This window comes from Eleutherodactylus coqui, chromosome 1 (genome assembly GCF_035609145.1).
Source record: "Eleutherodactylus coqui strain aEleCoq1 chromosome 1, aEleCoq1.hap1, whole genome shotgun sequence".
Taxonomy (NCBI): domain Eukaryota; kingdom Metazoa; phylum Chordata; class Amphibia; order Anura; family Eleutherodactylidae; genus Eleutherodactylus; species Eleutherodactylus coqui.
In genome coordinates this window covers 530147050-530170061 of record NC_089837.1, presented here as the reverse complement: position 1 = coordinate 530170061, position 23012 = coordinate 530147050, and the positions used below count along the sequence as shown (strand labels likewise).

At 53.6% G+C, this 23012-nt stretch overlaps 1 protein-coding gene across 3 annotated transcripts in view; it reads right to left on the bottom strand.

Moving 5' to 3' along the window:
- Nucleotides 1–1487: 1487 nt before the first annotated feature.
- Nucleotides 1488–23012, bottom strand: part of NUMA1 (nuclear mitotic apparatus protein 1) — a 48962-nt gene continuing 27437 nt past the window's right edge. For all 3 annotated transcript variants that reach the window (XM_066588396.1, XM_066588398.1, XM_066588397.1), the window contains exons 16-26: nucleotides 22432–22500; nucleotides 9091–9198; nucleotides 8079–8309; nucleotides 7096–7268; nucleotides 6693–6951; nucleotides 5377–5665; nucleotides 4962–5098; nucleotides 4355–4591; nucleotides 4147–4251; nucleotides 3710–3928; nucleotides 1488–1815 (exon numbers count right to left, since the gene is read on the bottom strand). In XM_066588396.1, the coding sequence (XP_066444493.1) occupies nucleotides 1783–1815; nucleotides 3710–3928; nucleotides 4147–4251; nucleotides 4355–4591; nucleotides 4962–5098; nucleotides 5377–5665; nucleotides 6693–6951; nucleotides 7096–7268; nucleotides 8079–8309; nucleotides 9091–9198; nucleotides 22432–22500 (1860 nt within the window). In that variant the 3' untranslated portion in view covers nucleotides 1488–1782. The remainder of the gene's footprint in view (nucleotides 1816–3709; nucleotides 3929–4146; nucleotides 4252–4354; nucleotides 4592–4961; nucleotides 5099–5376; nucleotides 5666–6692; nucleotides 6952–7095; nucleotides 7269–8078; nucleotides 8310–9090; nucleotides 9199–22431; nucleotides 22501–23012) is intronic.

Sequence of the window (23012 nt, the reverse complement as noted above, 5' to 3'; positions counted from 1 at the left end):
TGTTAGAATATATCTGTACAATCTGCACCGCAGCAGACACTGAGCCAACAGGGGTGGCAGAGCAAAGGAAACTGACAGCAGTGTAACTGCAGCTCTGGATGTGACCGGAGTAGGACAGTGTAATGTACGTGCCGTATAATAATCACCAGTGCGTTCATCCACGCCAAATAACACACAGCGAGGCGGCGGGTGACGAGCGGATTACTTTATTTACAAAAATAAAAATGAACAAAAACAAGTGCGAATCTCAAAGATTACACTAAGATGGACAATGACCCCCATCATCCGGGGCGCCGAGATCCCATCAGTACTGAGTAGGAGAGAGAAAGTGATCACATGGAATAATATGTATAAAAATAGAGAACACAAAACCCTAAATCTACAGACGACCGCGAGGCTGGGACACCGCCGGCGCTGCGAAGCCACACCCACACGCTGCGCCGCCATCAAACGGGGTCTTCACCGTGAGCAATGATGGCATATAACTTCACTTCACCCGAAATAGACTGGATATGACCATGGAATAATGGGGGTGCACAGTAGAGGAGAATACGGGGTGGGGGAGGGGTCAACAGAATGTCTTAAAGGGACAGTAACCTTTAAAAGTAAAACACAAAATGAAAATAAACTTTTTAAAAAGCAAATTGAAGATAAAACAACCGAAGGAGGCGGCGGCTCTGATTCATCACTACCATCCTCCAAGGGAACAAGAGGGTGGGGCTTAACAGGAACAAAGGAAAGGCGGAGCCTAGGGGAGGAAGTGCTGGGAATTGTCATGTGATTTCGTGTTGCAGACTTCTTTCCCCTTGACGTATCGCAGCCTTTGGCGCATAGATGTGATGTGACGATGCAGCGAATAGCTGCAGTCCCACAATGCACTGCGTGCTTTAAGCACTACGGTAATACAACTGAGCAGAAACTGAACAAGCAGGGATCTGCGAGCAACGGAGAGCTGAGAGGAAGCTAAGAGCGAAGATTAAGTGTAACTGAATGCAGCTTTGGAGGTGACTGGAGTAGAAAACGCAAGTCTAGATCAATACAAGAGCCCAGAATGTGAGAGGACGGAATCCGAACTTGAAACGATGGCGGGGTGGCGAGAGGAGCGGACAGGCGGCCGCTGAGGCAGACAGGCAGCGGGGACGTCAAACATGGATTAGAGTGGTGGTGGGGTGTCTGTGGACGATGATGTTAATCTCAGGTGTGCATTATCTGTAGGCAGCCGCTCGTTAGCGGTTATTACATTCGCGGGGTGCAAAGATACAGTGAGGGCGAAGAGAGAAAGAAAAAGATAAGATTAGATTAGAGGCCCAAAGAGAGCGGAAACAGCTTTAATAAATAAAGGAAAATAATCAGCTAAATTACAGAAGCCACAGCAATAAGGCACTAAAAGAGGTCGTCGTGTATCCGCCGCGCAAAATAAAACTGCCTGCCGCACATAAGAGGCCGGAGCATGAAATGCAAGCGCTGATTACTAAACCCCCCCCCCCCCCCCCAGGTCCTTACAAGCGGCCGTCCATGCGTGCAGGTCTGATGTTGTCCGTGTGCGCCGCACGCAGGTCTGATGTTGTCCGTGTGCGCCGCACGCAGGTCTGATGTTGTCCGTGTGCGCCGCACGCAGGTCTGATCCGCCACTACAGGAAGAGATAAAAACAAGACGCTCCATGGTGAAGTCCGAGCAGCGTGCTGCGATGCGCCTCCGCCTGGCGGCCGCTCCCTGTCCGTCCCGGTAATGTGCGTCGTATGCAAGTCTATAGAGAGTTAAAGCCGCTCCGTGCGAGTCGCTTACTTCTTCCGCTTCTGGGTTTTCTCGAAGAACTGAAAATAAAGAGACGAGAATCAGCAGCGGGAAAATCCTATCAATACTCAGAGGATGAAGGACAGCAGAGCTGGGACGGTGCCGAGGACGGGCGTGACATCACCAACACCGTGTGGATACGGCTTCAGGACTCACAAAGCACCCGGGGAGGATGGAGGGGGTCCAGCCAATCATGGGAGGGCCGGGGGCTCTAATATAGGGGGCTGTCAGTGTAGTTACAGGGGGAGAGGAGGACCGGTATACAGGACAGCTCAGATCCCCAACACCACGTGACCCCCTTCTAGGGTTACCTGTACTTCGGGGTCCAGGGTCACCTGCACAAGAGAGAACCTACAGCTGTTACACCCACAACACAAGCAGAGAAGCAGGGAGAACACAGTATTGTTGGTAGGGCTTCCATCTTGTACTACTGACCTGCAGGTAAGTGCCCTTTTATACAGTGAGGACTGCCCAGTGAATGGAGGTGCAGCCCCGGAGATGACCCGGCGCCCCCACAGACATCACCGCGCGTCTCTACAGCTCATCGCCGTTAGATTTTTATGGCTGCAGAAACCGAACGGATGACGAGGGAACAAATTCGTGTTCAGCCGCCGGCAGCCATTACACCGAGGCGGTGGGTCTGATCCCTGCGATCCAGCCAGACTCTGTAATAGCGCCGTAATGTGCAGACGCAAAAACGCAACCAAGGCAGCATTTTCGTTAAAAAAAAAAAAAAAGCCAACAAAAAGGTAGAAACGTGTTGTGGAATCAGAGCCGAGCAGCGCTGCGGCGCGAGGTCCGGTCATGGCGGCAGTGCTGCGGCGCGAGGTCCGGTCATGGCGGCAGCGCTGCGGCGCGAGGTCCGGTCATGGCGGCAGCGCTGCGGCGCGAGGTCCGGTCATGGCGGCAGCGCTGCGGCGCGAGGTCGGGTCATGGCGGCAGCGCTGCGGCGCGAGGTCGGGTCATGGCGGCAGCGCTGCGGCGCGAGGTCGGGTCATGGCGGCAGCGCTGCGGCGCGAGGTCGGGTCATGGCGGCAGCGCTGCGGCGCGAGGTCGGGTCATGGCGGCAGCACACAGCGGAACAATCACAGCGCCAACGCAGTCATACGCCATTATAGGCAACATTGGTTGCTCCCGTTGTGCATCTTTCTTGCAGTGCACCCGAGTTGCGACAAAGAGGCTCTGGCGCAACTCGCATCAGACACGTGTCTGTGTGCCGTCTCATACACGGACGGTCCGCACACTGACACACATGTACCAATTCTCAGCCGTGATACAAAGCAAGAATAGAAGCCGAGTTCCAAGCAAACCATCGATCCTCGTGAAACCAGCAGAGTGCAGCCGTAGGGTGTAACGGGTCCGTGTGCTGGAGGCCTAACACGTCCATTATTAACATGGAGTGTAAGCGGTACAAACACAGCCAGAGCCGGACAGCGACGACACATGCAACACGCCGGCGCCGACCGTAAAGTGAAAGCCGGTCTTGTACAGTTAGGGGTTAACTCTAGAAGACTCAATAATCTGCACAGACTGTCATCTTTAGAGATGTCCTGTTACTGTCTATGCAGGAGGTTTGGAGCTCTGTCTGCAGCCACCACTAGGGGGAGCCCTTTTGTACACAGAGCATTAGGCTTAAAAGGGATTGTCGTGAACTATCCTCCATTGATCGTCTGGAGCCGTCGATTGAGACCCCAGTAATCCACGGTTATCCGGCCCGCTGTCAGTGGAAGCAGATAGCGCCATACACATTGCAGTGACCCGGGTTGGTATTGCAGGTACAAAAACCCAAGACTATACGGGCATTTGGTGCTTTGTATAAGAAAAACAAAAACTCCAACTACACAATAAAAAAAGACGGACTTTCGCTTTATTTGGAGGGAAGCCCCCCGGCCCACGGCCACTGACAGCACTTACCTTGTTCTTAGGAGACTTTGCTGTGGACCCTCGTGGGGACTTCCTACTTGGAGACTTGCGGAGAGAGAGAAGTGGGGATTTGCTGGTCTTTCCACGTCCCTGGGGGGTCAGCTTGGGAGTGGACTTCTTGTTTAGACCTCTCTTGAGCAAACTGCTCCCCAGCTTCTTGGGGGTGTTGAGGATGCTGAAGGCCGTTGTCTGCCGGCGGCCGGGATTTGACTAAACAGGGATAAGAGGAAAACAACTATGTAAATCCATCACCTGTCACTGCCGCATACTGGAGGTTGGGGAGGGATCTCCAGAGAGGTAAGACACGATCCACTTTACTGGCGCGGCGGCATCAGTGGATCTCCCCATGAGGCGGTGATACGCGGTCGGCTCGTATCCATGCTGCAGCGTACGGCGGCGGATTATCCCTGCAGCCCGCCGTGCCTCACCTGCTGGCTGACACTGGCCTTGCTCTCCGCGGCGGACACTTTGCGCGTTTCAGGTTTGTCTTTTGGGGTCATTGGTCGCGGGAAGCAACTGGCAGATTTCTTAGACTGTCGAGAACAAAAAAACCAAAACAGGTTTGTCCGATATAAAAAGAAGGGGTCAAACATTGAATATCGAACGAGACGCTCTCCCCGCAGCCGGGAGCCTCACCTCGGGAGTGTCCGGCCCGTAATGAGTTTCTTCAGACACCCGCTTCCTCTGCTGCCGCGTTGTGATCCCGCCTCCTCCCCATGACTGCTCTTCTCCGGTGGGCACCAGGGTCATTCTCCGCATGCTGCCCACAGACTCCTTTATCTGGGAGGGCAACAATGTGGCTCGTCGCAGCGTCTCCTTAGGATCGCCTGTCTTTACCTCGTCATCAGTTATGGTTGAGGCCAGGAGCGATGGCTGCGGCACAGAAGAGGCTTTGCATTAGGGCGCAGATTTAAAAGGGCTATTCCAGACCTATCCTAGTGGTCATCAATGGTCAGAGGGAGCAACGGCTTCACTCCTGTTGAAATCACGCTGCCCGCCCCTCTACGTCCCGCTTCTCTTGTGGTCAGGAGGTCTTGGCCTAAGCAGGAGGTAGAGGTGATACGCAGCGCTCTCCCACGCTTCCTCGGACCATTGAGGACAGCGGGCCAGGTGATCAGCTAATAGACGGGGGTCCACTACCCGTGTATCACCTACTGATGACCGATCCAAGGGATAGGTTATCAGTTAAAGAAAGACTGCAATACCCCTTTAACCCAGAAGGCATTGCTCAGGGTAGACGTACCCGCGACTCCAGAGGGTAGCAGGTCTTGAGGTGAGGAGGGAGCGCCCGGTTCCGCTGCTGCAGTTCTGCAATTCTGGTCCAGTCATCCTGGGCGTCCGGCTCGTCCTGGCAAGTGTTTACATAGAAGCTGCTGCGACCTGAAGACAAATGGTGAGGAGTAATGTCAGAGGGCATCAAGACAGCTGCTAACTAAGAGCTACCCGGGGATTATATAGGGTCCCCGAAACATGCACCAGTGAATGGGTGACGAATTCCTACATTCAAGTACCCCTCGAGTCACCGAAGCAACCGCTTAGGAGGGCTTTCTATGTTCTTCTAGTCCTGGCGAACCCTTTTACACATAACCAAGCATTATGGATCCTATTAAGCCCTTCCACTGCACATCTGACAGCAGTACTGGGCAGCTGGCACTTACCTCCTGACTGAGAGAGGCGGGCAGAGCTGCGGGTGGTGGGCCGATACCCGGGCAGACTCATCAGCACAGAGTTGTTCAGGCTGTCATCGGACGACGTGTGCTCAGCTTTGACCAGGGACTCTGTAGACGGGAGGCTGGTGAGAGCAGGAGCGGAGCTGGCGGGCTGCGGTTTCCCTCCACGTCGGGTGTTTTGTGGCAGGTGTAGGCTCTGGTGTGATGGTGCGGAGCGGAGGCTGTAGAAGGAAGAGTTCGCGCTTTCTGCCTCTGGCTCTATGTCCTCCTTGGTCCTCTGCAAAATACAACATGACCCCGTGTCACGGCGAGATACAGGTGAGCAGCCTGAAGTGCAGCATTTACCTGCAGGCTCTACCAGACCACAGGTAACACTACTACCACCCCCAACATGCTCACACCTGGCCGGTTACCTACAGATCCCCCGATCTCTTCTCCAGGACCAGCTAAGCAGATTTGACATCAGGAGTTTTGGAAAAGTTGGGTGTTCTCTTTAATGTCGGATGTGTCACGGAGCTTGGAGAAGCCGCCACACGTTCTTTAGGCCACAGCTGGATGCGGCCCCCCTAATCGCATAATAATTGAAGGTCCCACTGGTGGAAAAACCCCCTTAAACACAACACCTATTCTGGACCCAAAGACAAGATGATTTCTGGGGGATTTTCATCTCCACTTTTCAAAAGCCATCCCTGTAATTTCCGGCTGCCCCAGCGGATGAGGCCGACTTCTGCGCGGCGAGCTGCAGTTTTTATATAATGTATTGTAGAAGTTTTGTTAATTTTTTTGGGAGGGTCGGGAGAGAAAAATACATGGATTTTGCCATTGTTACTTTACAAAAGCGTTAGGCAGTGTAAATGACATAATTTGGGTATTGTCATAATCGTAGCCGCCTGCAGAATAAACTATTGTCATTTTTTTTAGGCTTTTCCATTTTTTTTCCCCCCCAATTTTTTTATCGGCTCTCCATGATTACATGGTGGGGGAGCCGATGACATCACAGTTCTCACCAATCCCTACAGTTACAGCAGGAGTTCAGCTGTCAGTCACAGCCGGCTCTCGCTCCGAACGGGGTGGGTTCAGCTTCTGAGCCCGTACCATCCACGGCATGTAAGCGTACGCCCATTCACAGAAGTGCTTTCCTCTTAGAAAGTAAATTTAGACCTTATGGCGAGAAGGGGTTAAACAACTTGGCTATGGAGGACGATGCGGGGGATTTAGGGATACTTCGATTGCATTGCTCCGGAGGTTTACGTGTGCAGAGAGTAACGCAGCTGTACGCCAGCGCCAGCCTCCTCCCCCCTCACCTTAGTCATAGTGATGTTGATGACCTGGGTGGTCCGTCTTCGACCGGAACGCGTTTTCTTGGAAGAATCTAGAGATAGGTCGTCCATGGAGCCGATGCTGCTGTCCAGCTTGGTCTTAGCACGGTTGGGGATTGGGGTGAAGTAGAGACTTTCCAAGGATTCCACTTTCCTGGGGAGGCGGTCGGATGATGGAGCCTCTGGGCTGACTGCCTTGGCGCTGCTGGATTTGGAGGATTCTTGATGGGAGCGGCCATTCTTTCTATAAGGGAAACGTAGAGACCGCAATAAGACAGACTGCACTATGTAGTGAACTGTGCAGAATCCACAGAAACGAGAGACCATCCTGAGACTGATTGTACATTTCTGGGCGGTGGGCCATCCCCGGGGTTACAGTGCTCCTCACCTGGTGGAGTTCATGGGGCTCTCCTCCTCGTCGCTCATGTCCAGACTGTCGGTACTGACGTCAGCACGGCTCCGGGTAACTCGCGGAGGATACATGGTTTCCCTGCTCTTCATGGCATCAGTGGAAACTTGAAACTTGCCCAGCTCACGCAGCTGACGACCGGCATGCTCCACCTACGGCACCAAGATGGCATGGGTGGGGTCAGTGACAGAGCAGGTAAAAGCTGGACTTCAGCTAACTTACTGAACACTAATGGAAGCCGTACAAAAGACTGCAACAGCTCCAGGGATGTTCACTAATAAATTAAAGAGTGTAAAAACATCGCTTGCAGATCTGGCTGCAGAAGTTTGAAGGCCCATTTAGACAGGATGAGTGCGGGGCAAACGATGCCCGCCCCTTGCCCCGCCCATACTGGCTGCGGTGCTGCTGCAGGGGTACTAGTACTGCTGGCTCACAGCGGGGCAGCTGCAGGAGACTTCATCCCCCCCCCCCCCCCACTCTCCACTGACTTAACATAGCGGCCGTTCAGTACTGAATGGCCGCTATATACACTGAGCGATCAGCTGATCGTCCAGACCCGTATGCTGCATAAACTGAACGATGAGCTGATCGCTCAGTTTAAATAGCAGCCATTTAGTACTGAATGGCCAGTGTGTTATGTCAATGGAGAGGGGTGGGGGGGGGGGGAGGGAGCGAGGAGAGAAATCTTGTGCAGCAGCACCGCAGCCAGTATGTGCGGGGGCGAGGGGCGGCATAGTTTGCCCAACACTCGTCCCGTTTAAATGGGCCTTTAATAACAAAACAGTTTTTGGGTGTAAAGCAGGCTGAGCAGAGCGACGTCCGTCTCTGGTAACCGTTACTAATGCACTTTGTATTGGACACTGGAGCCATAGAAAGAAGTCAATTAGCACATGTAGGCAAAGCCTGCGCACAGGCAGACATGGCTCTGCACGGCAGCTGTATACAGATGACGGCAGTCTCACCTGAGCCTCCAGGCTCCGCACCTGGCTGGTCAGTGTCTTGCAGTTCTGCTCGGCTTCCTTGGTTTGGAGAAGTGAGAGCTGCAGCTCCTTGTTGATGCGCTCGGCCTCCGCCTTGTGCTCCGCGTTCTCCTTGCGCAGCTTCTCCTGCTCCAGGGTCAGGCTCGCCAGCTCGTCGCTCAGCTGCTGCGTCTGCTGCTTCTTAGAATCATAGTGGAGCTTCGCTTTCTCCATCTGGTGACGGAGAGACAAAAAACGGGGTGAAAAGTCAGGAAAATGGAATAAAACTTGCTTTAACCCTTTAGTTTTCTGCTTTTTGGGAACACAGGCACAGATTCTGCGTTCAAGGCCCCATAACTCTAATGTGTCCGCTGACTGAGGAGTGGATGCTTTACTGCGGGGCGAGCTGTCGTTTAATGTTTTTGGGGCGCTTAATGAATAAATCAAACCGTTTTCGCTCCATTTTTTAGCTTTTATTTCAGTGTTTTCTGTGCAGTATATTTATTACAGATGTGATAAATACAACAACGTGCGGGAAAGGGAAGCTGATCCTGTGATTCTATAATACAATGCAATACTTCTGTACTGCATTGTGTTACCACTGAACACAGGCCATGGCAGACCCGGATGCTCTTGTCTGGCACACAGTTGCCATGGCAACGAATCAGCCCCCCGCAATTACATGGCAGAGCGCCGATGACGTCAGAGGCAGCGCCCTCCCTCTGTGAACACTTTACATACCACAATCAACATTGATTGCAACATGTAAGGTGCCAACAGCGGATCGCCGGGTGTCAGTCACAGCCGGTGCCTGCCGTGGATGGCGTGGGCTCTGCTTTTCAGCCTGCGCCATCAACAGGATGCAAGTTTATGCCCATTGGTAGAACCCTTTTCCAGCCAGGACATACATTTACACCCTGGGGCAGGAAGGGGTTAAGGACGTCTGTACTGATGTGCTGGGTGCGCCGATGATAAACATTACAGCAAGGACTGGCATATAGTATGGGGAGCTGACCTGTGCCTTGTAGTGCTCCACAGCCTGAACCTGCTTCCCCAGCTGCTCCTCCAGCTCCGACACCTTCTTCCGGCTCTTCTCCCCCTCCTCATGCGCCTCGCTGTCTCTCTGCGGGAATGAAGCACAAGTGTCAGGTAGAGCGCCAGCATCACCTACATAGTAGGGGCAGGGACGCTGCGGACATTATATACAGCGCCAGCATCACCTACATAGTAGCGGCAGGGACGCTGCGGACATTATATACAGCGCCAGCATCACCTACATAGTAGGGGCAGGGACGCTGCGGACATTATATACAGCGCCAGCATCACCTACATAGTAGGGGCAGGGACGCTGCGGACATTATATCCAGCGCCAGCATCACCTACATAGAAGCGGCAGGGACGCTGCGGACATTATATACAGCGCCAGCATCACCTACATAGTAGGGGCAGGGACGCTGCGGACATTATATACAGCACCAGCATCACCTACATAGTAGGGGCAGGGACGCTGCGGACATTATATACAGCGCCAGCATCACCTACATAGTAGGGGCAGGGACGCTGCGTACATTATATACAGCGCCAGCATCACCTACATAGTAGGGGCAGGGACACTGCGGACATTATATACAGCGCCAGCATCACCTACATAGTAGGGGCAGGGACACTGCGGACATTATATACAGCGCCAGCATCACCTACATAGAAGCGGCAGGGACGCTGCGGACATTATATACAGCCCCAGCATCACCTACATAGTAGCGGCAGGGACGCTGCGGACATTATATACAGGCCCAGCATCACCTACATAGTAGCGGCAGGGACGCTGCGGACATTATATACAGCGCCAGCATCACCTACATAGTAGCGGCAGGGACGCTGCGGACATTATATACAGCGCCAGCATCACCTACATAGTAGGGGCAGGGACGCTGCGGACATTATATACAGCCCCAGCATCACCTACATAGAAGCGGCAGGGACGCTGCGGACATTATATACAGCGCCAGCATCACCTACATAGTAGGGGCAGGGACGCTGCGGACATTATATACAGCGCCAGCATCACCTACATAGTAGGGGCAGGGACGCTGCGGACATTATATACAGCGCCAGCATCACCTACATAGTAGGGGCAGGGACGCTGCGTACATTATATACAGCGCCAGCATCACCTACATAGTAGGGGCAGGGACGCTGCGGACATTATATCCAGCGCCAGCATCACCTACATAGAAGCGGCAGGGACGCTGCGGACATTATATACAGCGCCAGCATCACCTACATAGTAGGGGCAGGGACGCTGCGGACATTATATACAGCGCCAGCATCACATACATAGTAGGGGCAGGGACGCTGCGGACATTATATACAGCGCCAGCATCACCTACATAGTAGGGGCAGGGACGCTGCGTACATTATATACAGCGCCAGCATCACCTACATAGTAGCGGCAGGGACGCTGCGTACATTATATACAGCGCCAGCATCACCTACATAGTAGAGGCAGGGACGCTGCAGACATTATATACTGCCCCAGCATCACCTACATAGAAGCGGCAGGGACACTGCGGACATTATATACAGCGCCAGCATCACCTACATAGTAGCGGCAGGGACGCTGCGGACATTATATACAGCGCCAGCATCACCTACATAGTAGGGGCAGGGACGCTGCGGACATTATATACAGCCCCAGCATCACCTACATAGAAGCGGCAGGGACGCTGCGGACATTATATACAGCGCCAGCATCACCTACATAGTAGGGGCAGGGACGCTGCGGACATTATATACAGCGCCAGCATCACCTACATAGTAGCGGCAGGGACGCTGCGGACATTATATACAGCGCCAGCATCACCTACATGGTAGGGGCAGGGACGCTGCGGACGTTATATACAGCGCCAGCATCACCTACATAGTAGGGGCAGGGACGCTGCGGACATTATATACAGCCCCAGCATCACCTACATAGAAGCGGCAGGGACGCTGCGGACATTATATACAGCGCCAGCATCACCTACATAGTAGGGGCAGGGACGCTGCGGACATTATATACAGCGCCAGCATCACCTACATAGTAGGGGCAGGGACGCTGCGGACATTATATACAGCGCCAGCATCACCTACATAGTAGCGGCAGGGACGCTGCGGACATTATATACAGCGCCAGCATCACCTACATAGTAGCGGCAGGGACGCTGCGGACATTATATACAGCGCCAGCATCACCTACATAGTAGGGGCAGGGACGCTGCGGACATTATATACAGCGCCAGCATCACCTACATAGTAGGGGCAGGGACGCTGCGGACATTATATCCAGCGCCAGCATCACCTACATAGAAGCGGCAGGGACGCTGCGGACATTATATACAGCCCCAGCATCACCTACATAGTAGCGGCAGGGACGCTGCGGACATTATATACAGCGCCAGCATCACCTACATAGTAGGGGCAGGGACGCTGCGGACATTATATACAGCCCCAGCATCACCTACATAGAAGCGGCAGGGACGCTGCGGACATTATATACAGCGCCAGCATCACCTACATAGTAGGGGCAGGGACGCTGCGGACATTATATACAGCGCCAGCATCACATACATAGTAGGGGCAGGGACGCTGCGGACATTATATACAGCGCCAGCATCACCTACATAGTAGGGGCAGGGACGCTGCGGACATTATATACAGCGCCAGCATCACATACATAGTAGGGGCAGGGACGCTGCGTACATTATATACAGCGCCAGCATCACCTACATAGTAGCGGCAGGGACGCTGCGTACATTATATACAGCGCCAGCATCACCTACATAGTAGGGGCAGGGACGCTGCAGACATTATATACTGCCCCAGCATCACCTACATAGAAGCGGCAGGGACACTGCGGACATTATATACAGCGCCAGCATCACCTACATAGTAGCGGCAGGGACGCTGCGGACATTATATACAGCGCCAGCATCACCTACATAGTAGGGGCAGGGACGCTGCGGACATTATATACAGCCCCAGCATCACCTACATAGAAGCGGCAGGGACGCTGCGTACATTATATACAGCGCCAGCATCACCTACATAGTAGGGGCAGGGACGCTGCGGACATTATATACAGCGCCAGCATCACCTACATAGTAGGGGCAGGGACGCTGCGGACATTATATACAGCGCCAGCATCACCTACATAGTAGGGGCAGGGACGCTGCGTACATTATATACAGCGCCAGCATCACCTACATAGTAGGGGCAGGGACGCTGCGGACATTATATACAGCGCCAGCATCACCTACATAGTAGGGGCAGGGACGCTGCGGACATTATATACAGCGCCAGCATCACCTACATAGTAGGGGCAGGGACGCTGCAGACATTATATACAGCGCCAGCATCACCTACATAGTAGGGGCAGGGACGCTGCGGACATTATATACAGTGCCAGCATCACCTACATAGTAGCGGCAGGGACGCTGCGGACATTATATACAGCGCCAGCATCACCTACATAGTAGCGGCAGGGACGCTGCGGACATTATATCCAGCGCCAGCATCACCTACATAGTAGGGGCAGGGACGCTGCGGACATTATATACTGCCCCAGCATCACCTACATAGAAGCGGCAGGGACGCTGCGGACATTATATACAGCCCCAGCATCACCTACATAGTAGGGGCAGGGACGCTGCGGACATTATATACAGCCCCAGCATCACCTACATAGTAGCGGCAGGGACGCTGCGGACATTATATACAGCGCCAGCATCACCTACATAGTAGGGGCAGGGACGCTGCGGACATTATATACAGCCCCAGCATCACCTACATAGAAGCGGCAGGGACGCTGCGGACATTATATACAGCGCCAGCATCACCTACATAGTAGGGGCAGGGACGCTGCGGACATTATATACAGCGCCAGCATCACCTACATAGTAGGGGCAGGGACGCTGCGGACATTATATACAGCCACAGCATCACCTACATAGTAGCGGCAGGGACGCTGCGTACATTATATACAGCGCCAGCATCACCTACATAGTAGGGGCAGGGACGCTGCGGACATTATATACAGCGCCAGCATCACCTACATAGTAGGGGCAGGGACGCTGCGGACATTATATACAGCGCCAGCATCACCTACATAGTAGGGGCAGGGACGCTGCAGACATTATATACAGCGCCAGCATCACCTACATAGTAGGGGCAGGGACGCTGCGGACATTATATACAGTGCCAGCATCACCTACATAGTAGCGGCAGGGACGCTGCGGACATTATATACAGCGCCAGCATCACCTACATAGTAGCGGCAGGGACGCTGCGGACATTATATCCAGCGCCAGCATCACCTACATAGTAGGGGCAGGGACGCTGCGGACATTATATACTGCCCCAGCATCACCTACATAGAAGCGGCAGGGACGCTGCGGACATTATATACAGCCCCAGCATCACCTACATAGTAGGGGCAGGGACGCTGCGGACATTATATACAGCCCCAGCATCACCTACATAGTAGCGGCAGGGACGCTGCGGACATTATATACAGCGCCAGCATCACCTACATAGTAGGGGCAGGGACGCTGCGGACATTATATACAGCCCCAGCATCACCTACATAGAAGCGGCAGGGACGCTGCGGACATTATATACAGCGCCAGCATCACCTACATAGTAGGGGCAGGGACGCTGCGGACATTATATACAGCGCCAGCATCACCTACATAGTAGGGGCAGGGACGCTGCGGACATTATATACAGCGCCAGCATCACCTACATAGTAGGGGCAGGGACGCTGCGGACATTATATACAGCGCCAGCATCACCTACATAGTAGCGGCAGGGACGCTGCGGACATTATATACAGCGCCAGCATCACCTACATAGTAGGGGCAGGGACGCTGCGGACATTATATACAGCGCCAGCATCACCTACATAGTAGGGGCAGGGACGCTGCGGACATTATATCCAGCGCCAGCATCACCTACATAGAAGCGGCAGGGACGCTGCGGACGTTATATCCAGCGCCAGCATCACCTACATAGTAGCAGCAGGGACGCTGCAGACATTATATACAGCGCCAGCATCACCTACATAGTATCAGCCGGGACGCTGCGGACATTATATACAGCGCCAGCATCACCTACATAGTAGGGGCAGGGACGCTGCGGACATTATATACAGCGCCAGCATCACCTACATAGTAGGGGCAGGGACGCTGCGGACATTATATCCAGCGCCAGCATCACCTACATAGAAGCGGCAGGGACGCTGCGGACATTATATCCAGCGCCAGCATCACCTACATAGAAGCGGCAGGGACGCTGCGGACATTATATACAGCCCCAGCATCACCTACATAGTAGCGGCAGGGACGCTGCGGACATTATATACAGCGCCAGCATCACATACATAGTAGGGGCAGGGACGCTGCGGACATTATATACAGCGCCAGCATCACCTACATAGTAGCGGCAGGGACGCTGCGGACATTATATACAGCGCCAGCATCACCTACATAGTAGGGGCAGGGACGCTGCGGACATTATATACAGCCCCAGCATCACCTACATAGAAGCGGCAGGGACGCTGCGGACATTATATACAGCGCCAGCATCACCTACATAGTAGGGGCAGGGACGCTGCGGACATTATATACAGCGCCAGCATCACCTACATAGTAGGGGCAGGGACGCTGCGGACATTATATACAGCGCCAGCATCACCTACATAGTAGGGGCAGGGACGCTGCGTACATTATATGCAGCGCCAGCATCACCTACATAGTAGGGGCAGGGACGCTGCGGACATTATATCCAGCGCCAGCATCACCTACATAGAAGCGGCAGGGACGCTGCGGACATTATATACAGCGCCAGCATCACCTACATAGTAGGGGCAGGGACGCTGCGGACATTATATACAGCGCCAGCATCACATACATAGTAGGGGCAGGGACGCTGCGGACATTATATACAGCGCCAGCATCACCTACATAGTAAAGGCAGGGACGCTGCGTACATTATATACAGCGCCAGCATCACCTACATAGTAGCGGCAGGGACGCTGCGTACATTATATACAGCGCCAGCATCACCTACATAGTAGAGGCAGGGACGCTGCAGACATTATATACTGCCCCAGCATCACCTACATAGAAGCGGCAGGGACACTGCGGACATTATATACAGCACCAGCATCACCTACATAGTAGGGGCAGGGACGCTGCGGACATTATATACAGCGCCAGCATCACCTACATAGTAGCGGCAGGGACGCTGCGGACATTATATACAGCGCCAGCATCACCTACATAGTAGGGGCAGGGACGCTGCGGACATTATATACAGCGCCAGCATCACCTACATAGTAGGGGCAGGGACGCTGCGGACATTATATACAGCGCCAGCATCACCTACATAGTAGCGGCAGGGACGCTGCGGACATTATATACAGCGCCAGCATCACCTACATAGTAGCGGCAGGGACGCTGCGGACATTATATACAGCGCCAGCATCACCTACATAGTAGGGGCAGGGACGCTGCGGACATTATATACAGCGCCAGCATCACCTACATAGTAGGGGCAGGGACGCTGCGGACATTATATCCAGCGCCAGCATCACCTACATAGAAGCGGCAGGGACGCTGCGGACATTATATACAGCCCCAGCATCACCTACATAGTAGCGGCAGGGACGCTGCGGACATTATATACAGCGCCAGCATCACCTACATAGTAGGGGCAGGGACGCTGCGGACATTATATACAGCCCCAGCATCACCTACATAGAAGCGGCAGGGACGCTGCGGACATTATATACAGCGCCAGCATCACCTACATAGTAGGGGCAGGGACGCTGCGGACATTATATACAGCGCCAGCATCACCTACATAGTAGGGGCAGGGACACTGCGGACATTATATCCAGCGAGAGCATCACCTACATAGTAGGGGCAGGGACGCTGCGTACATTATATACAGCGCCAGCATCACCTACATAGTAGCGGCAGGGACGCTGCGTACATTATATACAGCGCCAGCATCACCTACATAGTAGGGGCAGGGACGCTGCAGACATTATATACTGCCCCAGCATCACCTACATAGAAGCGGCAGGGACACTGCGGACATTATATACAGCGCCAGCATCACCTACATAGTAGCGGCAGGGACGCTGCGGACATTATATACAGCGCCAGCATCACCTACATAGTAGGGGCAGGGACGCTGCGGACATTATATACAGCCCCAGCATCACCTACATAGAAGCGGCAGGGACGCTGCGGACATTATATACAGCGCCAGCATCACCTACATAGAAGCGGCAGGGACGCTGCGGACATTATATACAGCGCCAGCATCACCTACATAGTAGGGGCAGGGACGCTGCGGACATTGTATACAGCGCCAGCATCACCTACATAGTAGGGGCAGGGACGCTGCGGACATTATATACAGCGCCAGCATCACCTACATAGTAGGGGCAGGGACGCTGCGGACATTATATACAGCGCCAGCATCACCTACATAGTAGGGGCAGGGACGCTGCGGACATTATATACAGCACCAGCATCACCTACATAGTAGGGGCAGGGACGCTGCGTACATTATATACAGCGCCAGCATCACCTACATAGTAGGGGCAGGGACGCTGCGGACATTATATACAGCGCCAGCATCACCTACATAGTAGGGGCAGGGACGCTGCGGACATTATATACAGCGCCAGCATCACCTACATAGAAGCGGCAGGGACGCTGCGGACATTATATACAGCGCCAGCATCACCTACATAGTAGGGGCAGGGACGCTGCGGACATTATATACAGCGCCAGCATCACCTACATAGTAGGGGCAGGGACGCTGCGGACATTATATACAGCGCCAGCATCACCTACATAGTAGGGGCAGGGACGCTGCGGACATTATATACAGCGCCAGCATCACCTACATAGTAGGGGCAGGGACGCTGCGGACATTATATCCAGCACCAGCATCACCTACATAGTAGCAGCAGGGACGCTGCGGACATTATATACAGCGCCAGCATCACCTACATAGTAGGGGCAGGGACACTGCGGACATTATATACAGCGCCAGCATCACCTACATAGTAGGGGCAGGGACGCTGCGGACATTATATACAGCGCCAGCATCACCTACATAGTAGGGGCAGGGACGCTGCGGACATTATATACAGCGCCAGCATCACCTACATAGTAGGGGCAGGGACGCTGCGGACATTATATCCAGCGCCAGCATCACCTACATAGAAGCGGCAGGGACGCTGCGGACATTATATACAGCGCCAGCATCACCTACATAGTAGCGGCAGGGACGCTGCGGACATTATATACAGCGCCAGCATCACCTACATAGTAGGGGCAGGGACGCTGCGGACATTATATACAGCCCCAGCATCACCTACATAGAAGCGGCAGGGACGCTGCGGACATTATATACAGCGCCAGCATCACCTACATAGTAGGGGCAGGGACGCTGCGGACATTATATACAGCGCCAGTATCACCTACATAGTAGGGGCAGGGACGCTGCGGACATTATATACAGCGCCAGCATCACCTACATAGTAGGGGCAGGGACGCTGCGGACATTATATACAGCGCCAGCATCACCTACATAGTAGGGGCAGGGACGCTGCGTACATTATATACAGCGCCAGCATCACCTACATAGTAGGGGCAGGGACGCTGCGGACATTATATACAGCGCCAGCATCACCTACATAGTAGGGGCAGGGACGCTGCAGACATTATATACAGCGCCAGCATCACCTACATAGTAGGGGCAGGGACGCTGCGGACATTATATACAGTGCCAGCATCACCTACATAGTAGCGGCAGGGACGCTGCGGACATTATATACAGCGCCAGCATCACCTACATAGTAGCGGCAGGGACGCTGCGGACATTATATCCAGCGCCAGCATCACCTACATAGTAGGGGCAGGGACGCTGCGGACATTATATACTGCCCCAGCATCACCTACATAGAAGCGGCAGGGACACTGCGGACATTATATACAGCGCCAGCATCACCTACATAGAAACAGCAGGGACGCTGCGGACATTATATACAGCCCCAGCATCACCTACATAGTAGGGGCAGGGACGCTGCGGACATTATATACAGCCCCAGCATCACCTACATCGTAGCGGCAGGGACGCTGCGGACATTATATACAGCGCCAGCATCACCTACATAGTAGGGGCAGGGACGCTGCGGACATTATATACAGCGCCAGCATCACCTACATAGTAGGGGCAGGGACGCTGCGTACATTATATACAGCGCCAGCATCACCTACATAGTAGGGGCAGGGACGCTGCGGACATTATATACAGCGCCAGCATCACCTACATAGTAGGGGCAGGGACACTGCGGACATTATATACTGCCCCAGCATCACCTACATAGAAGCGGCAGGGACGCTGCAGACATTATATACTGCCCCAGCATCACCTACATAGAAGCGGCAGGGACACTGCGGACATTATATACAGCGCCAGCATCACCTACATAGAAACAGCAGGGACGCTGCGGACATTATATACAGCGCCAGCATCACCTACATAGTAGGGGCAGGGACACTGCGGACATTATATACAGCCCCAGCATCACCTACATAGTAGGGGCAGGGACGCTGCGGACATTATATACAGCCCCAGCATCACCTACATAGTAGGGGCAGGGACGCTGCGGACATTATATACAGCGCCAGCATCACCTACATAGTAGGGGCAGGGACACTGCGGACATTATATACAGTGCCAGCATCACCTACATAGTAGCAGCAGGGACACTGCGGACATTATATACAGCGCCAGCATCACCTACATAGTAGCAGCAGGGACGCTGCGGACATTATATACAGCGCCAGCATCACCTACATAGTAGCAGCAGGGACACTGCGGACATTATATACAGCGCCAGCATCACCTACATAGTAGCGGCAGGGATGCTGCGGACATTATATACAGCACCAGCATCACCTACATAGTAGCAGCAGGGACACTGCGGACATTATATACAGCACCAGCATCACCTACATAGTAGCGGCAGGGACACTGCGGACATTATATACAGCGCCAGCATCACCTACATAGTAGCAGGGACACTGCGGACATTATATCCAGCACCAGCATCACCTACATAGTAGCGGCAGGGACACTGCGGACATTATATACTGCACCAGCATCACCTACATAGTAGCGGCAGGGACGCTGCGGACATTATATCCAGCACCAGCATCACCTACATAGTAGCAGCAGGGACGCTGCGGACATTATATACAGCGCCAGCATCACCTACATAGTAGGGGCAGGGACGCTGCGGACATTATATACAGCGCCAGCATCACCTACATAGTAGGGGCAGGGACGCTGCGGACATTATATACAGCGCCAGCATCACCTACATAGTAGGGGCAGGGACGCTGCGGACATTATATACAGCCCCAGCATCACCTACATAGTAGGGGCAGGGACGCTGCGGACATTATATACTGCACCAGCATCACCTACATAGTAGCGGCAGGGACGCTGCGGACATTATATCCAGCACCAGCATCACCTACATAGTAGCAGCAGGGACGCTGCGGACATTATATACAGCGCCAGCATCACCTACATAGTAGGGGCAGGGACGCTGCGGACATTATATACAGCGCCAGCATCACCTACATAGTAGGGGCAGGGACACTGCGGACATTATATACAGCCCCAGCATCACCTACATAGTAGGGGCAGGGACGCTGCGGACATTATATACAGCGCCAGCATCACCTACATAGTAGGGGCAGGGACGCTGCGGACATTATATACAGCGCCAGCATCACCTACATAGTAGGGGCAGGGACACTGCGGACATTATATACAGCCCCAGCATCACCTACATAGTAGGGGCAGGGACGCTGCGGACATTATATACTGCACCAGCATCACCTACATAGTAGGGGCAGGGACACTGCGGACATTATATACAGCGCCAGCATCACCTACATAGTAGGGGCAGGGACGCTGCGGACATTATATACAGCCCCAGCATCACCTACATAGTAGCGGCAGGGACACTGCAGACATTATATACAGCGCCAGCATCACCTACATAGTAGGGGCAGGGACGCTGCGGACATTATATACAGCCCCAGCATCACCTACATAGTAGCGGCAGGGACACTGCGGACATTATATACAGCGCCAGCATCACCTACATAGTAGCAGCAGGGACGCTGCGGACATTATATACAGCGCCAGCATCACCTACATAGTAGGGGCAGGGACACTGCGGACATTATATACAGCGCCAGCATCACCTACATAGTAGCGGCAGGGACACTGCGGACATTATATACAGCGCCAGCATCACCTACATAGTAGCAGCAGGGACACTGCGGACATTATATACAGTGCCAGCATCACCTACATAGTAGCAGCAGGGACGCTGCGGATATTATATACAGCGCCAGCATCACCTACATAGTAGCAGCAGGGACGCTGCGGACATTATATACAGCGCCAGCATCACCTACATAGTAGCAGCAGGGACGCTGCGGATATTATATACAGCGCCAGCATCACATACATAGAAGCGGCAGGGACGCTGCGGACATTATATACAGCCAGAGCATCACCTACATAGTAGCGGCAGGGACGCTGCGGACATTATATACAGCGCCAGCATCACCTACATAGTAGGGGCAGGGACGCTGCGGACATTATATACAGCGCCAGCATCACCTACATAGTAGCGGCAGGGACACTGCGGACATTATATACAGCGCCAGCATCACCTACATAGTAGCAGCAGGGACGCTGCGGACATTATATACAGCGCCAGCATCACCTACATAGTAGGGGCAGGGACGCTGCGGACATTATATACAGTGCCAGCATCACCTACATAGTAGCGGCAGGGACGCTGCGGACATTATATACAGCGCCAGCATCACCTACATAGTAGGGGCAGGGACGCTGCGGATATTATATACAGCGCCAGCATCACCTACATAGTAGGGGCAGGGACACTGCAGACATTATATACAGCGCCAGCATCACCTACATAGTAGGGGCAGGGACGCTGCGGACATTATATACTGCCCCAGCATCACCTACATAGAAGCGGCAGGGACACTGCGGACATTATATACAGCGCCAGCATCACCTACATAGAAACAGCAGGGACGCTGCGGACATTATATACAGCCCCAGCATCACCTACATAGAAGCGGCAGGGACACTGCAGACATTATATACAGTGCCAGCATCACCTACATAGTAGCGGCAGGGACACTGCAGACATTATATACAGCGCCAGCATCACCTACATAGTAGGGGCAGGGACGCTGCGGACATTATATACTGCCCCAGCATCACCTACATAGAAGCGGCAGGGACGCTGCGGACATTATATACAGCCAGAGCATCACCTACATAATAGCGGCAGGGACGCTGCGGACATTATATACAGCGCCAGCATCACCTACATAGTAGGGGCAGGGACGCTGCGGACATTATATACAGCGCCAGCATCACCTACATAGTAGGGGCAGGGACGCTGCGTACATTATATACAGCGCCAGCATCACCTACATAGTAGCGGCAGGGACACTGCGGACATTATATACAGCGCCAGCATCACCTACATAGTAGCAGCAGGGACGCTGCGGACATTATATACAGCGCCAGCATCACCTACATAGTAGCGGCAGGGACACTGCGGACGTTACATATAGCGCCAGCATCACCTACATAGTAGCGGCAGGGACGCTGCGGACATTATATACAGCGCCAGCATCACCTACATAGTAGCGGCAGGGACGCTGCGGACATTATATACAGCCAGAGCATCACCTACATAGTAGCGGCAGGGACACTGCGGACATTATATACAGCGCCAGCATCACCTACATAGTAGCAGCAGGGACGCTGCGGACGTTACATATAGCCGACCTCCCGCAGTAGAGTTACATAAGAGCAACAAAACCACACAAACGGGAAGCTGAAATCCAACTTCTGTTTTACCGTTTAACCCTTTATATGACCCCCCCCCCCCCCCCCTCCTTTGCAATTTGTTTCAGGACCCCCGAATACAGATTGGGACATTTAAATGCCACTGTCAGAATTGGCAGAGGCTTTTAAAAGGGTTAACAGCCACGATCAGTGTTACCGCTAATTGCAGGCAGGTTTCAGCTGTCAGTGACAGCCGGCACCCGCTGCATACAAACCCTGCACTCCCAAGATAAATGTATGTCGTGGGGCGTGAAGGGGTTAACCCCCCAAGTGCAGTCCCGCAGCCGTCCCCGTAGGCCCCTGCGGCTCGTACCTTCAGCTTCTGCTGCTGGCTTCGGATTGTCTTCTCCTGCTGGCTGACCTGCTTGTTCAGCTCTCGAACCTGCAAAACCGCAGAAGGAAGGTGAGAAGCGACAAGACGCAACACAAGGAGACAGACTGCTCTGACATACGCGGAGGTCCGGCGCGCGCCTGTCAGCGGGGACACGAGAGAGGAAGATCCTAACGAGCGCACTAGCTCATCCGTCTGTTAGAGTCGGATTGCCCCTTTAAGGCTGCAGCCAAGCAGAGCAGAATTTCTGCAGCAAACCCTGCAAAACCTGCTGCAAGTTTAGGTTCCGATTTGCCGCAGAATTCGCCGCCCGCATTGAAAGGGGCGAATTCTGCAACAAACAACTGTCATTCTGCAGACTTCTAGGAGTGTCCAGTTGTAAACTAATAATGGCCATCAGTAGCAGATGTTGCCCAAGCCCCCTGCCGATCAGCTGCAGGAAGCAGACAGCTCCATTCCCACTGCCGTGGCCATGCTTGGTATTGCAGCTCATTCATTTTAATAGGAACTTAGCCTGCGATACCAAGCCTGGCCACTGCGAAGGAACGGAGCTGTCCACTTCT